This window comes from Rana temporaria, chromosome 9 (genome assembly GCF_905171775.1).
Source record: "Rana temporaria chromosome 9, aRanTem1.1, whole genome shotgun sequence".
NCBI lineage: Eukaryota > Metazoa > Chordata > Amphibia > Anura > Ranidae > Rana > Rana temporaria.
In genome coordinates this window covers 132,523,757-132,539,880 of record NC_053497.1, presented here as the reverse complement: position 1 = coordinate 132,539,880, position 16,124 = coordinate 132,523,757, and the positions used below count along the sequence as shown (strand labels likewise).

General features: G+C 47.5%; 1 protein-coding gene across 4 annotated transcripts in view; it reads right to left on the bottom strand.

The window, feature by feature from the left end:
• The window catches only part of HDAC6 (histone deacetylase 6), a 126,387-nt gene that overhangs the window by 16,599 nt on the left and 93,664 nt on the right, over positions 1-16,124 (bottom strand). For 2 of the 4 annotated variants that reach the window (XM_040324559.1, XM_040324560.1), the window contains exons 29-30: positions 15,274-15,585; positions 4,100-4,201 (exon numbers count right to left, since the gene is read on the bottom strand). The exons of 1 other annotated variant lie outside the window; for it this stretch is intronic. In XM_040324559.1, coding sequence (XP_040180493.1) covers positions 4,100-4,201; positions 15,274-15,585 — 414 coding nt within the window. The remainder of the gene's footprint in view (positions 1-4,099; positions 4,202-15,273; positions 15,586-16,124) is intronic. One more of the 4 variants, XM_040324561.1, reaches the window with a different exon arrangement.

Genomic DNA, 16,124 nt, shown 5'->3' with positions numbered 1-16,124 from the left:
GGTTGGTGTAGTGAAGTGGTATAGGACAGGTTAAGGTGGTATAGGGAATGTTGGGGTGATATAGGGTAGTTTGGGGTGGTATAGGGCAAGTTAGGGTTGCATAGGGCAAGCTAGGGTGGTACAGGGCAGGTTGGGGTGGTATAGTGCAAGTTAGGGTGGCATAGGGCAAGTTGGGATGGCATGGGAAAGGTTAGGGTGATACAGGGCAAGTTAGGGTGGCATTGGGCAGGTTGGGGTGGTATAGGGCAAGTTATGGTGGCATAGGGCAGATTGGGGTGGTACAGGGCAAGTTAGGGTGTCACAGGGCAAGTTGGGGTGGCATGGGAAAGTTTGGGGTGCTACAGGGCAGGCTGGGGTGGTTCAGGGCAGGCTGTGGTGGCACAGGGCAGGCTCGGTGGAACAGGGCAAGCTGGGGTGGTACAGGGCAGGCTGGGGTGGTACAGGGCTGTTTGGGGGGTACAGGGCAGGCTGGGGTGGTATAGGGCTGTTTGGGGTGGTACAGGGCAGGCTGGGGTGGTACAGGGCAGGCTGGGTGGTACAGGGCAGGCTGGGTGGTACAGGGCAGGCTGGGGTGGCACAGAGCAGGCTGGGGTGGTACAGGGCAGGCTGGGATTGCACAGGAAGGCTGGGCATGTCAGCTAAAAAATAAATAAAAAACGGGATGGTGTCACTCCTCTAGTGGGTGTCACCCGGTGCGGACCGCACCCCCCTAGCAACGCCTCTGCCTGGTTGTCATACTTTGGGGTCATTCATTCAGAAAGTAATAACTCCAAACAAGTGCAGATAAAAAGACTTTTGTAAAATGCTGTTTGAGGTCTATGCACAGCCAGGCAACAAACATTTGAAGTCGACCATAATGATGGTATATTCCTCTAATGATAGGTATACCTTTCCAAACTATATAGAAAAACAAAGTTTGGAAAACAGTATGGATGGATAATAATTATTTACATCAAAGCCCAACTGAAGTCTCTTTGAAAAGGACATAAGAGCTGAAATGGTAAGTGCTGCAAGTCTTACCATTGCAGTGGTCTTCAGCTGCAGAGCACATATTAGAGGGACGGCCTGCTCTTTGGCCTCTGAATTTTCTTTAACACATAAACCAATAGTGAGACTTGCAGCAAGTCTCTGAGGAGAGGAGACAAGGCGTGGGTTCCTAGTAAGTAGGAACAGCGAAATGTCTCCTCTCCTACTCATTCCTATCTCCCCCACAGTTAGAACACACTGAGGGAACGCACATTTAACCCCTTGATCGCCCCCTAGTGTTAACCCAGTCCCTACCAGTGTCATTTACACAGTAATCAGTGTATTTTTATAGCACTGATCGTTGTATAAATGTCAATGGTCCCAAAAATGTGTCAAAAGTGTCCGATCTGTCTGCCGCAATACCGCAGATCACCGCCATTACTAGTAAAAAAAAAAAAAAATGATCAAAATGCCATAAAACTTTCCCATAGCTTGTAGACGCTATAACTTTTGTGCAAACCAATCAATATACGCTTATTGCGATTTTTTTACCAAAAATATGTAGACGAATATATATATTGGCCTACACTAATTAAATTTGTTTTTTAAAAACATTTTTGGGGATTTTTAAAAAAAATTGTCGCTCTTTTTTTGTTTATAGCGCAACAAATGAAAACTGCAGAAGTGATCAAATAGCACCAAAAGAAATCTCTATTTGTGGGAAAAAAAGGACGCAAATTTCATTTGGGTACAGCATTGCATTACCGCGCAATTACCAGTTAAAGCGTTGCAGTGCCAAATTGTAAAAAGTGCTCTGGTCAGGAAGGGGGTAAAACCTTCCGGTGCTGAAGTGGTTAAGAATAATCCAAGAACCAGAGCATGTCCCAGATAATAATCAAACTAGACAGAGTGTAAAAACATTACCATGTCCTTTAAAGAGGAACTGAACTCTGAAAATTGTGCCCAAAAAAGAAGGCAGAGGACAAAGTACTATAGTACTAGTCAGCTGTATTATGGGCGATCTCTCTGCAGCTGCTCTTTCCCTGTTCTATGTTACCGTGCCTTGCACTTACTGGGCCGGATTCAGATACATGGAAAAAACATGAAATACCCCCCCAAGGGTGGGACTTTATAAGTGACACAAACACGTGAATGAGTAGAACTACTCATTCACGTGTTTGTGTCACTTATAAAGTCCCACCCTTGAGGGGGTATTTCATGTTTTTTCCATAACTCTAGGGATGTGGTGACTTACAAACACTGACATTCTCCTGATTGTGGGGTCCCTCTTTTTCGGATTCAGATACATTGGTGTATCTTTCCGGGTGGCGTAACGTATCTCAGATACGTTACGCTGCCATAAATTAGGGCGCAAGTTCTGTATTCAGAAAGAACCTGCACCCTTAGTTACGGCGGCGTAACGTATGTGTGTCGGCGTAAGCCCGCCTAATTCAAATGTGGATGGTGTGGGCGTTTTTTATTTAAATTACATGTGGCCCTGCGTATTTGACGTTTTTTACGAACGGCGCATGCGGCGTTCGTGAAAAAATACCAGTGCGCATGCTCGAAATTACGCCGCAAATCGTCAATGCTTTAGACGTGAACATAACTTACGTACAGCCCTATTCGCGAACGACTTACGCAAACGACGTAAAATTTTCAAAACTCGACGCGGGAACGACGTCCATACTTAACATAGGATACCCCTCATATAGTAGGAGTAACTTTACGCCGGAAAAAGCCTACCGTAAACGACGGAAAAAAATGCGCCGGGCGGACGTACGTTTCTGAATCGGCGTCTCTACCTAATTAGCATATTCATTGCGTAAATATACGGAAGCGCCACCTAGCGGCCAGCGTAAATATGCAGCCTAAGATACGACGGTGTAAGACACTTACGCCGGTCGGATCTTAGGGAAATCTATGCGTAACTGATTCTATGAATCAGTCGCATTGTTACGACCCCGCACACTCAGAGATACGACGGCGTATCTGGAGATACGCCGTTGTATCTCCTTTCTGAATCCGGGCCACTGTGTGGAGGAAGGCATCTTGATAGAGGAAGGTTTTTGGTTCTTTGTGTCACACCCTCCAGCAAGGAAAACAGTGAGCAGTAGAATAGTGGCATCACTAATTCTCGCTCCGAATCTCCTAAGACTAGCAGTGAGAGGCCAGTGAGTGTCTTAGATCTCACACTGCAGATATACAGCTATAAAGCTATGAAGAAGTAGGTACGGGAGTGCCTAGGCACCCTCACATAACAGGAAGTGCACTTCTGTATTTCAGGAGGAATTCCAGACAAGGGGTAACATTTTGAAGGTACTGTTTAGGCACAATTAATGTTACTGAATGTTACATAAGCAAATCCTCACTTTTTGAATATTCATTTATTTTAAGCATCTACAGTGCCTTGAAAACGTGGTACATAATTGTGGAAAGAAAACTGTTTTCCAAATAAATATCTGAAAAGTGTGGCATGCATTTAAAAAATTCACTGCGGGAAAAGTTGTTGAGCGGGGGATGGGTCTTGCTGTGGACGGATCGTTGTTGAGGGGGGGGGGGGGGTGTTTGCGCCGTGAATCGTATAGAAGTTGTTGAGCGTGGGGGGGGGGGGGGGGCTTTGATCAATGCGACCAGCACTTTCAATTAACACTTATAGTTTAGAATCAAAGCCAGGAATGGTCTTCATCTATGACAAAATGTGGGAAATTTCAAGGGGATAGAATAGTTTTTCAAGGCACTTTATGTCCAGTGAGTTTACTGAAGGAAACACAACAGGTTTTTAGAAAGTGCATCAGCTGCACTTTTGCTTTCACACTCTATGATACTAAACTGGTGATCCAATGAACCAGCCACATGCTGTGGATTTCCTGCTCTTAACCCCTTTAACATACAGCTTATACTATGTGATCTGTGCATTGCCAGTCACAGGTCACATAATGCCCTTTTCTAGTTGAGGGTAAGTGGAAGAGACAATAAACCACACCCTGAAACCATGGAACCAGTTGGTGAACTTTTATGGTAAGAGAGTCCAGAATAGTTACAAGCAACCAGAAATTCTCAAAATTTGGTTAGAAGCTATTTTGCTTAGTTTCTCAGAAATCTAACAGGCAATAAAAGTGTTAGAACTTACAGAGTATTCCAGTGAAGAATTCACGTCAAGCTGGTGACATGAGGCTGAGCAACCACCAGCAGCTTCGGAGAGTAGATTGTCTTCCAGGTGAGTATCTTGAGACTACAGAAACAGAGAAAAAAAAGGGAGAGAAAGTGTGAATGGAGGAGTGAGAGAGGAGGGGTGTAAGTGGAGAAATAAGGTGAGGGAGTGAAGGAAGGCGTGAGAGATGGTAGTGAGTAGGGATGAGCCGAACATACCCGGGTTCGGTTCGCATCAGAACGTTCGAACAGACCGCGGGTTCGCGCGAACATTTAGAACCCCATTGAAGTCTATGGGACTCGAACGTTCGAATTCAAAAACGATCATTTTAAAGACCAATATTCAATTTAATGTTGGTAAACGTCTTTCAGAACCCGGGTCTTGCCCCAGGGAACATGTATCAATCGAAAAAAATATTTTAAAAACGGACGTTTTTGCGGAGCAGCGATTTTAATGATGTTTAAAGTGAAAAAAAAAAAATGAAAAATTCCTTCAAATATCACACCTGCTGTGTGTCTCTAGTAGTGGCACATGTTTAGAAATGTCCCTGCACAACATTAAATTATTATAAGAACAAAGTAATTTAATACTGGTTGCGCACGTGCTGTGTGGGAACAATATCTCGATTATTTTAGGGGTGGTGGGGGGGTGGCATTATCTTTTTGGGAAAGCAAAATTGTAGAAAAAAGGGCACCCCTCAAACATACTGTAATTGTAGCGCAACAAAGAGCCACGTGCAAAGTATTGCATCAAAAATTGTTATTAGGCGCCCTTGTTACACAGGGGCATAAAAATGTGTCCGTAGGCGCAACATAACACTGCAACCCCTCCCAATATCTGTAATTGGAGCGCAACAAGGAGCCACGTGCAAAGTATTGCATCAAAAATTGTTATTAGGCGCCCCTGTTACACAGGGGCACAAAAATTAGGCCTTAGGCCACGTGCAAAGTATTGCATCCAAAATTGTTATTAGACGCCCCTGTTACACAGGGGCACAAAAATTAGGCCTTAGGCCACGTGCAAAGTATTGCATCAAAAATTGTTATTAGACGCCCCTGTTACACAGGGGCATAAAAATGTGTCCGTATGCGCAACATAACACTGCAACCCCTCCCAATATCTGTAATTGGAGCGCAACAAGGAGCCACGTGCAAAGTATTGCATCAAAAATTGTTATTAGGCGCCCTTGTTACACAGGGGCATAAAAATGTGTCCGTAGGCGCAACATTACACTGCAACCCCTCCCAATATCTGTAATTGGAGCGCAACAAGGAGCCACGTGCAAAGTATTGCATCAAAAATTGTTATTAGGCGCCCCTGTTACACAGGGGCACAAAAATTAGGCCTTAGGCCACGTGCAAAGTATTGCATCCAAAATTGTTATTAGACGCCCCTGTTACACAGGGGCACAAAAATTAGGCCTTAGGCCACGTGCAAAGTATTGCATCAAAAATTGTTATTAGACGCCCCTGTTACACAGGGGCACAAAAATTAGGCCTTAGGCCACGTGCAAAGTATTGCATCAAAAATTGTTATTAGACGCCCCTGTTACACAGGGGCACAAAAATTAGGCCTTAGGCCACGTGCAAAGTATTGCATCCAAAATTGTTATTAGACGCCCCTGTTACACAGGGGCACAAAAATTAGGCCTTAGGCCACGTGCAAAGTATTGCATCAAAAATTGTTATTAGACGCCCCTGTTACACAGGGGCACAAAAATTAGGCCTTAGGCCACGTGCAAAGTATTGCATCCAAAATTGTTATTAGACGCCCCTGTTACACAGGGGCACAAAAATTAGGCCTTAGGCCACGTGCAAAGTATTGCATCCAAAATTGTTATTAGACGCCCCTGTTACACAGGGGAACAAAAATTAGGCCTTAGGCCACGTGCAAAGTATTGCATCAAAAATTGTTATTAGACGCCCCTGTTACACAGGGGCACAAAAATTAGGCCTTAGGCCACGTGCAAAGTATTGCATCAAAAATTGTTATTAGACGCCCCTGTTACACAGGGGCACAAAAATTAGGCCTTAGGCCACGTGCAAAGTATTGCATCCAAAATTGTTATTAGACGCCCCTGTTACACAGGGGCACAAAAATTAGGCCTTAGGCCACGTGCAAAGTATTGCATCAAAAATTGTTATTAGACGCCCCTGTTACACAGGGGCACAAAAATTAGGCCTTAGGCCACGTGCAAAGTATTGCATCAAAAATTGTTATTAGACGCCCCTGTTACACAGGGGCACAAAAATTAGGCCTTAGGCCACGTGCAAAGTATTGCATCAAAAATTGTTATTAGACGCCCCTGTTACACAGGGGCACAAAAATTAGGCCTTAGGCCACGTGCAAAGTATTGCATCCAAAATTGTTATTAGGCGCCCCTGTTAAACAGGGGCAGAAAAATTAGGCCTTAGGCACAGAAAAACAAAATTTCTTACTAGCTAACAGCATGAAAAGTGAGGAGGAGAAGGATATTCCATCAGCAGCACAACAGGACAGTCACTCAGCATCAGCAGTCTCAAAGGGATCTGATATTTCAACACAAAATTCTTATTCAGTAACATCAGCATCAGGTGCTTGGTAGCCGGTGTTGATCCAAGCCTGATTCATTTTGATGAAGGTCAGTCGATCAACAGAGTCGGTGGAGAGGCGTACCCTGTGATCGGTCACAAAGCCTCCAGCAGCACTGAATGTACGTTCTGAAAGAACACTGGATGCAGGGCAAGCCAGTAGCTCAATTGCGTACTGTGCAAGCTCTGGCCAGTGATCCATCCTCAAGACCCAGTAAGCCAGAGGATTTTCCGTGGGGAAGGTGTCCAAGTCGGATCTTGCCGCTAGGTATTCCCGGACCATGTAAACCAGACGCTGGCGATGGTTGCTGGAACCGGTCAGACCTTGGGGCTGCGGACTAAAAAATTGTCTGAACGCATCGGTCAGACGGCCACCTTCTCCACCGCTCCTTCTCTGACTCACCGAAGCCTCAGCAAGACGTTGTCCAGGGCCAGGTTTTGGTAATCCCCCCGGTTCTGGGAACGCATTGCACAGACCCTTCTGCAAGGCCTCCCGCAGTAGTTTCATCTTCTGCTCCCTCTGCGATGGCAACATAAGATCCGTTACCTTACTCTTGTAACGTGGATCAAGGAGAGTTGCCAGCCAGTAATGATCCCTCTCCTTGATAGCACGTACACGAGGATCCTTACGCAGGCTTTGCAGAATCAGGGAGGCCATGCAGCGTAGGTTTGCAGAGGCATTCGGGGCACAGTCCTCTGGGTCACTGAGGACGACAGGATCCTCAGCCACCTCATCCCAGCCACGTAAAAGTCCACGTGTTCCTTGGGACTGTAAATGATCCCTTGAAGACTGCTGCTGTTGATGCTGAGTGCTAGGCTCCACCTCCATGCTGCTGATACAATCCTCCTCCTCCTCCTCTTCCTCATCCTCCTCTTCCTGTGTTCCAGGTGGGCAAGCAGGAACAGTGTCTGGATAAAGGGGGCCTTGAGAGGTAAGGAAGTCCTCCTCTTCCTCCCTCTGTTCTGCCTCAAGGGCCCTGTCCATTATTCCACGTAGGGTGTGCTCCAACATGTGAATAAGCGGGACAGTCTCACTGATGCATGCACTGTCACTGCTCACCATCCTCGTGGCCTCCTCAAATGGTGACAGGACAGTGCATGCATCCCTGATCAAGGCCCACTGGCGTGGTGAAAAAAACCCAAGCTCCCCTGAGCCAGTTCTGCTGCCATATTGGCACAGGTACTCATTGATGGCCCTCTGCTGCGTGTGCAGCCGCTGCAGCATGGCCAACGTAGAGTTCCATCTGGTGGGCATGTCACAGATTAGGCGGTTCTTGGGCAGGTTGTATTCCCTCTGGAGGTCTGTCAGCCGAGCAGTGGCATTATATGACCTCCGGAAATGCACACAGACTTTCCTGGCCTGCCTCAGGACATCCTGTAAGCCAGGGTACCTGCCCAAGAACCGCTGCACCACCAAATTGAGAACATGCGCAAAACAGGGCACATGGGTGAGTTTTCCACGTCGCAGGGCAGAGAGGAGGTTGGTGCCATTATCGCTGACCACCATTCCAGGCTTCAGCTGGCGTGGCGTCAACCACCTCTGAGCCTGCCCCTGCAGAGCTGAAAGAACCTCTTCCCCAGTGTGGCTCCTGTCTCCCAAGCACACCAGCTCTAGGACCGCATGGCATCTCTTGGCCTGCATTCCTGCGTAGCCCGTCGTACGCCTACGGAGCACGGCTGGTTCTGAGCCAACATCACCACAGGAAGAGGCCACAGAGGAAGAAGAAGAGGAGGGGGTGGAGGAGAGAGGTGTGTCACAAGCAGTTGTAGTGTTTTGGAGGCGTGGTGGTGGAACAACCTCCAAAACTACTGTGCCTTGACCTGCGTCCTTCCCAGCTGCCAGCAGAGTCACCCAATGGGCCGTAAAAGACAGGTAACGTCCCTGTCCATGCCTGCTGGACCATGAGTCAGCGGTAAGATGCACCTTACCACTGACCGCCCTGTCCAGCGAGGTATGGACATTGCCTTCCACATGCCGGTAGAGAGCCGGAATCGCCTTCCGTGAAAAAAAGTGGCGTTTGGGTACTTGCCACTGAGGTACTGCACATTCCACAAACTCACGGAAGGGGGCAGAATCTACCAACTGAAAAGGTAGCAGTTGAAGTGCTAGCAATTTTGCTAAGCTAGCATTCAACCGCTGGGCATGTGGATGGCTGGGAGCGTACTTCTTTCGGCGCTGCAGCAGCTGGGGCAGGGAAATTTGTCTGGTAATATCAGTAGATTGGCCGGATGTACTACCACTACTACGTTGTGACACACCTATTTCTACACCTTCGGTGCAGGCTGCAGAGAGGACTAGGGGTCTAGTGGGGTTTGAGGTCACAGAAGGGCAAGGGGAGGACCGATTTGGTCTTTGGTGTGGGTCTTTCTGGTATGCCTGCCAACGAGCTGCATGGCAGGTCGACATATGTCTGGACAAGCATGTGGTGCCCAAGCGGGTGATGTTTTGGCCACGCGAGATACGCTTGAGACATATGTTGCAAACAGCAAAGGTAGCATCTGATGGACAGGTTTCAAAAAAGGCCCACACCAAAGAACTTTTGCTGTACCGTTGAGACACAGCAGCGCCACGTAATGCAGTTGGTGTACTGCCCTTAAGCTGACCCCTGGAGGGCTTCCTGCCTCTTTGAAGATGTGCCTGTGCCTCGTCCTCTTCCTCCTCCTCCTCTCTCCTACCAGGCACCCAGGTAGAGTCAATGACCTCATCATCCCCTCCCTCCTCATCATCACTGGCGACAACCTGGCAGTATGCTCCAGCTGGGGGAACATCACTCACAGATTGTTGTCCCTCTCGGCCACCCCCTCTCCCTGGGCTCACATCAATGCCTTCCTCTATCAGTGTTCCGTCATCGGAGTCTTCAAAACGCTGTGCATCTTCAGCTAGCATGTACCCAACACTGTGTTGAAACAGTTCGGGGGACTCCTCAGGAGGACACGGTGGGACTAGGGAAGGATTGTGTGATCCCATTGTGCAGAGGGTAGAGGACGCCTTGGCAGCTGCTTTGCCAGACAAACTATAATCAGTCTGTGTGAGAGAGGATGAGGAGGATGAGGACGGCTTGGTCATCCACTCAACTAATTTCTCAGCATGTTGAGGCTCAACACGGCCAGCTCCCGAAAAGAAGGACGAGCGGCCACGGCCACGTGCTGAAGAGGATGCACCACATCCATCACCAGCGTTACCTCTAGATGCAGAGCCTGCCTGCCCTCGTGACTCTCTGCCTCTCTTTGTCCTTCCAGCCATAGTTATGCGTTCAGGTGTTATGTAACAAAATAGTCGCTGTCACACCGACTGCGTTCAGATGGTATTAAACAGCAACCACACAGTAAGAGCGACTTGGCTCAAGTGTAAAGTAACAAAATAGTCGCTGTCACACCCACTGCGTTCAGATGGTATTAAACAGCAACCACACAGTAAGAGCGACTTGGCTCAAGTGTAAAGTAACAAAGTAGTCGCTGTCACACCGACTGCGTTCAGATGGTATTAAACAGCAATCACACAGTAAGAGCGACTTGGCTCAAGTGTAAAGTAACAAAATAGTCGCTGTCACACCAACTGCGTTCAGATGGTATTAAACAGCAACCACACAGTAAGAGCGACTTGGCTCAAGTGTAAAGTAACAAAATAGTCGCTGTCACACCAACTGCGTTCAGATGGTATTAAACAGCAACCACACAGTAAGAGCGACTTGGCTCAAGTGTAAAGTAACAAAATAGTCGCTGTCACACCCACTGCGTTCAGATGGTATTAAACAGCAACCACACAGTAAGAGCGACTTGGCTCAAGTGTAAAGTAACAAAGTAGTCGCTGTCACACCGACTGCGTTCAGATGGTATTAAACAGCAATCACACAGTAAGAGCGACTTGGTTCAAGTGTAAAGTAACAAAATAGTCGCTGTCACACCAACTGCGTTCAGATGGTATTAAACAGCAACCACACAGTAAGAGCGACTTGGCTCAAGTGTAAAGTAACAAAGTAGTCGCTGTCACACCGACTGCGTTCAGATGGTATTAAACAGCAATCACACAGTAAGAGCGACTTGGTTCAAGTGTAAAGTAACAAAATAGTCGCTGTCACACCAACTGCGTTCAGATGGTATTAAACAGCAACCACACAGTAAGAGCGACTTGGCTCAAGTGTAAAGTAACAAAATAGTCGCTGTCACACCGACTGCGTTCAGATGGTATTAAACAGCAACCACACAGTAAGAGCGACTTGGCTCAAGTGTAAAGTAACAAAATAGTCGCTGTCACACCGACTGCGTTCAGATGGTATTAAACAGCAACCACACAGTAAGAGCGACTTGGCTCAAGTGTAAAGTAACAAAATAGTCGCTGTCACACCGACTGCGTTCAGATGGTATTAAACAGCAATCACACAGTAAGAGCGACTTGGTTCAAGTGTAAAGTAACAAATTAGTCGCTGTCACACCAACTGCTTTCAGATGGTATTAAACAGCAACCACACAGTAAGAGCGACTTGGGTCAAGTGCAAAGTAACAAAATAGCCGCAGTGACACCAACTGCCTTTAGTTGCTATTAAACAGCACGCACGCAGTAATAGCGACTGCGGTCAAATGCGATTTAACAGCACGCACGCAGTGACACCAACTGCCTTTAGTTGCTATTAAACAGCACGCACGCAGTAATAGCGACTGCGGTCAAATGCGATTTAACAGCACGCACGCAGTGACACCAACTGCCTTTAGTTGCTATTAAACAGCACGCACGCAGTAATAGCGACTGCGGTCAAATGCGATTTAACAGCACGCACGCAGTGACACCAACTGCCTTTAGTTGCTATTAAACAGCACGCAAGCAGTAATAGCGACTGCGGTCAAATGCGATTTAACAGCACGCACGCAGTGACACCAACTGCCTTTAGTTGCTATTAAACAGCACGCACGCAGTAATAGCGACTGCGGTCAAATGCGATTTAACAGCACGCACGCAGTGACACCAACTGCCTTTAGTTGCTATTAAACAGCACGCACGCAGTAATAGCGACTGCGGTCAAATGCGATTTAACAGCACGCACGCAGTGACACCAACTGCCTTTAGTTGCTATTAAACAGCACGCACGCAGTAATAGCGACTGCGGTCAAATGCGATTTAACAGCACGCACGCAGTGACACCAACTGCCTTTAGTTGCTATTAAACAGCACGCACGCAGTAATAGCGACTGCGGTCAAATGCGATTTAACAGCACGCACGCAGTGACACCAACTGCCTTTAGTTGCTATTAAACAGCAAGCACGCAGTAATAGCGACTGCGGTCAAATGCGATTTAACAGCACGCACGCAGTGACACCAACTGCCTTTAGTTGCTATTAAACAGCACGCACGCAGTAATAGCGACTGCGGTCAAATGCGATTTAACAGCACGCACGCAGTGACACCAACTGCCTTTAGTTGCTATTAAACAGCACGCACGCAGTAATAGCGACTGCGGTCAAATGCGATTTAACAGCACGCACGCAGTGACACCAACTGCCTTTAGTTGCTATTAAACAGCACGCACGCAGTAATAGCGACTGCGGTCAAATGCGATTTAACAGCACGCACGCAGTGACACCAACTGCCTTTAGTTGCTATTAAACAGCACGCACGCAGTAATAGCGACTGCGGTCAAATGCGATTTAACAGCACGCACGCAGTGACACCAACTGCCTTTAGTTGCTATTAAACAGCACGCACGCAGTAATAGCGACTGCGGTCAAATGCGATTTAACAGCACGCACGCAGTGACACCAACTGCCTTTAGTTGCTATTAAACAGCACGCACGCAGTAATAGCGACTGCGGTCAAATGCGATTTAACAGCACGCACGCAGTGACACCAACTGCCTTTAGTTGCTATTAAACAGCAAGCACGCAGTAATAGCGACTGCGGTCAAATGCGATTTAACAGCACGCACGCAGTGACACCAACTGCCTTTAGTTGCTATTAAACAGCACGCACGCAGTAATAGCGACTGCGGTCAAATGCGATTTAACAGCACGCACGCAGTGACACCAACTGCCTTTAGTTGCTATTAAACAGCACGCACGCAGTAATAGCGACTGCGGTCAAATGCGATTTAACAGCACGCACGCAGTGACACCAACTGCCTTTAGTTGCTATTAAACAGCACGCACGCAGTAATAGCGACTGCGGTCAAATGCGATTTAACAGCACGCACGCAGTGACACCAACTGCCTTTAGTTGCTATTAAACAGCACGCACGCAGTAATAGCGACTGCGGTCAAATGCGATTTAACAGCACGCACGCAGTGACACCAACTGCCTTTAGTTGCTATTAAACAGCACGCACGCAGTAATAGCGACTGCGTTTCTGTGCAATTCAATAGCCCAGTTGCATTAACAGCGACTGCGCTTCTGTGCAAATAAATTGCACACGTGCAGTAACAGGTAATGCGTCTGTGTGTGCAATTAACTAGCACACGTTAAATAACACAGAATAATTATATTTAAAGTAAATCCCTAATGCAGGCAATACAACACGTTAGAGCGCTGCATGTAGAACAATCTCCTGCCTGATAGATAAACTAGCTGAGCTGTACAGTTTATAAATATATTGACAACGCCTAAGGATGTGAATATATTCTCTACAAACTGTACTTTTAACTATACTGACTACACTTCCTACTCTATCTATCTTTCTATCTATCTATCTATCTATCTATCTATCTATCTGGTTAAGACACTGTGTCTCTATCTCTCTATCTCTCTCTGTCTGACTGACTGATCTTCTCTAGAACCGCCAACACACTACACTAGGCAGCCGTGCAGGCTGCCTTTTATAGTGGGGGGCGTGTACTAATCCCCCTGAGCCATAATTGGCCAAAGCCACCCTGGCTTTGGCCAATTATGGCTCTTCGTTTTTTGAGCGCTGTGATTGGCCAAGCATGCGGGACATACAGCATGCTTGGCCAATCATCAGCGCTCAACGCCCCAGTGAATTATGGGACGTTTTGCGTCACTCGAATTTGGCGCGAACGACCCGTTTTGTTCGAGTTTCGACGAACGATCGAACGACCGATGTTCGAGTCGAACATACGTTCGAATCGAACGCGGAGCTCATCCCTAGTAGTGAGTGAAGAGGGGAGTGAGAAAGTAGGGATGAGAAAGGGGAGGAGTAAGAGAGGAAGGGGAGTAAGCAGAGAAGTGAGAGGAGAGGGAGTGAGTGAGGGGTGGAGTGGAGTGAGTGAGGGAGATTAGTGAGTGTAGGGAGGAGTGAGTAAAGGGAGGAGTGAAAGAGGAAGGGGAGTAAGCAGAGAAGTGAGAGGAGAGGGAGTGAGTGAGGGGTGGGGTGGAGTGAGTGAGGGAGGGAGAGGAGTGAGTGAGGGAGATTAGTGAGTGTAGGGAGGAGTGAAAGAGGAAGGGGAGGCATGAGAGAGGAAGGGGAGTAAGCAGAGAAGTGAGAGAGAGGAAGGAGTGAGTGAGGGGTGGAGTAAGTGAGGGAGAGGAGTGAGTGAGAGTAGGGATGAGTAAGGGGAGTGAGAGAGGAAGGGGAGTAAGCGGAGAAGTGAGATAGAGGAAGGAGTGAGTGAGGGATAGGAGTGAGTGAGGGGTGGGGTGGAGTAAGTGAGGGAGAGGAGTGAGTGAGAGTAGGGATGAGGAAGGGGAGTAAGCAGAGAAGTGAGAGAGAGGAAGGAGTGAGTGAGGGGTGGAGTAAGTGAGGGAGAGGAGTGAGTGAGAGTAGGGATGAGTAAGGGGGAGTGAGAGAGGAAGGGGAGTAAGCGGAGAAGTGAGATAGAGGAAGGAGTGAGTGAGGGATAGAAGTGAGTGAGGGGTGGGGTGGAGTAAGTGAGGGAGAGGAGTGAGTGAGAGTAGGGATGAGGAAGGGGAGTAAGCAGAGAAGTGAGAGAGAGGAAGGAGTGAGTGAGGGGTGGGGTGGAGTGAGTGAGGGAGAGGAGTGAGTGAGAGTAGGGATGAGTAAGGAGGAGTGAGAGAGGAAGGGGAGTAAGCAGATAAGTGAGAGAGAGGAAGGAGTGAGTGAGGGAGATGAGTGAGTAAAGAAAGGATTGACAGATGGGAGTAAGAAAGTAGGGATGAGTAAGGGGAGCAGTGAGGAAGGGGAAGAGTGAGAGAGGAAGGGGAAGAGTGAGAGAGGAAGGGGAAGAGTGAGAGAGGAAGGGGAGGAGTGAGAGAGGAAGTGGAGTAAGCAGAGAAGTGAGAGGAGAGGGAGTGAGGGGTGGAGTGGAGTGAGTGAGTGAGTGAGTGAGAGGAGTGAGAGAGAGTAGGGGAGGAGTGAATGAGGAAATACATGAGTCCAGGAGGAGAGAGGGGAGGAGCAAGAGAGAGAGGAGCGAGTGAGGCGAAGAGTGAGTGAGATGGAAGTCAGAGAGAAGGTAAAGAGAGGAGAGATAGATAGGGGGGGGGGGAGAGTAAGACAGAGTAAGGAAGATAGAAAATCAGAGTTATAAAATTATAAAGAAGAGAAAGAGTGAAAAGGGTGAAATAAAGAAAGTGAGGGAAAGAGGTGAAAAAATAAACCACTGAAAGAAAGAGAAACGAGACAGCCATTGATAAAATCTGAATACACAGAACCTGAGCTGTGTTCAGTTCTAACACTCACAGAAGTTTCCTCGGAACGATCAGCCACTTGCTGCACTAGAGGAAATATCTTCTTCCTAGCCCCACCAGCAGGTTCACTGTCTCCATCACTAATGCTGGGGGTTGATGTGTTTTTACTATCGTCCAGCTTCAAGTCTCTAAGGAGTTCCTCCACAGAGCTTTCTCTCCGGTCATCAGACATCAAAATATCTGGCGTTCTTTCTAAAACCTGGACTTCAATGACTGTTCCCAGCGACTCGCCTTTATTGGAACCTATGTGCACTGAATTTTGCCCACGACTGTAGTAGGCTGACTGTTTTGCTGGATTCAAGACCTGCAAGAGAGAGACAAAGCACACATATGAGAGAAAGGATTATAGGCCATGTTGTAATATGGGTTCATGCCCAACAATAGTACCATCAAAATAAAAAATATATATTTGTAACTGCACTTCATATATATAATGACATGAGAAATGTCCTAAAAGTAAACGCACAGGCTCTTTATCAGTACAGGAACAGGTGTATGCGAGCTACTACCTCCTGTGTAATGTTTGGTGAGCCTCAAGAACACGCCACTCAGCCTGGAAAGTCTCTGCCAACCTCCATGTACAATCCATGGAAAAAGGGAGAAAGGCTGGTGTCATGGAGGTCAGCTAAAACATTGTTTTATTAACCGCTTAAGCCCCGGACCATTTTGCAGCTAAATGCCCAGGCCAGGTTTTGCGATTCGGGACTGCGTCGCTTTAACAGACAATTGCGCGGTCGTGCGACGTGGCTCCCAAACAAAATTGGCGTCCTTTTTTCCCCACAAATAGAGCTTTCTTTTGGTGGTATTTGATCACCTCTGCGGTTTTTATTTTTTGCGCTATAA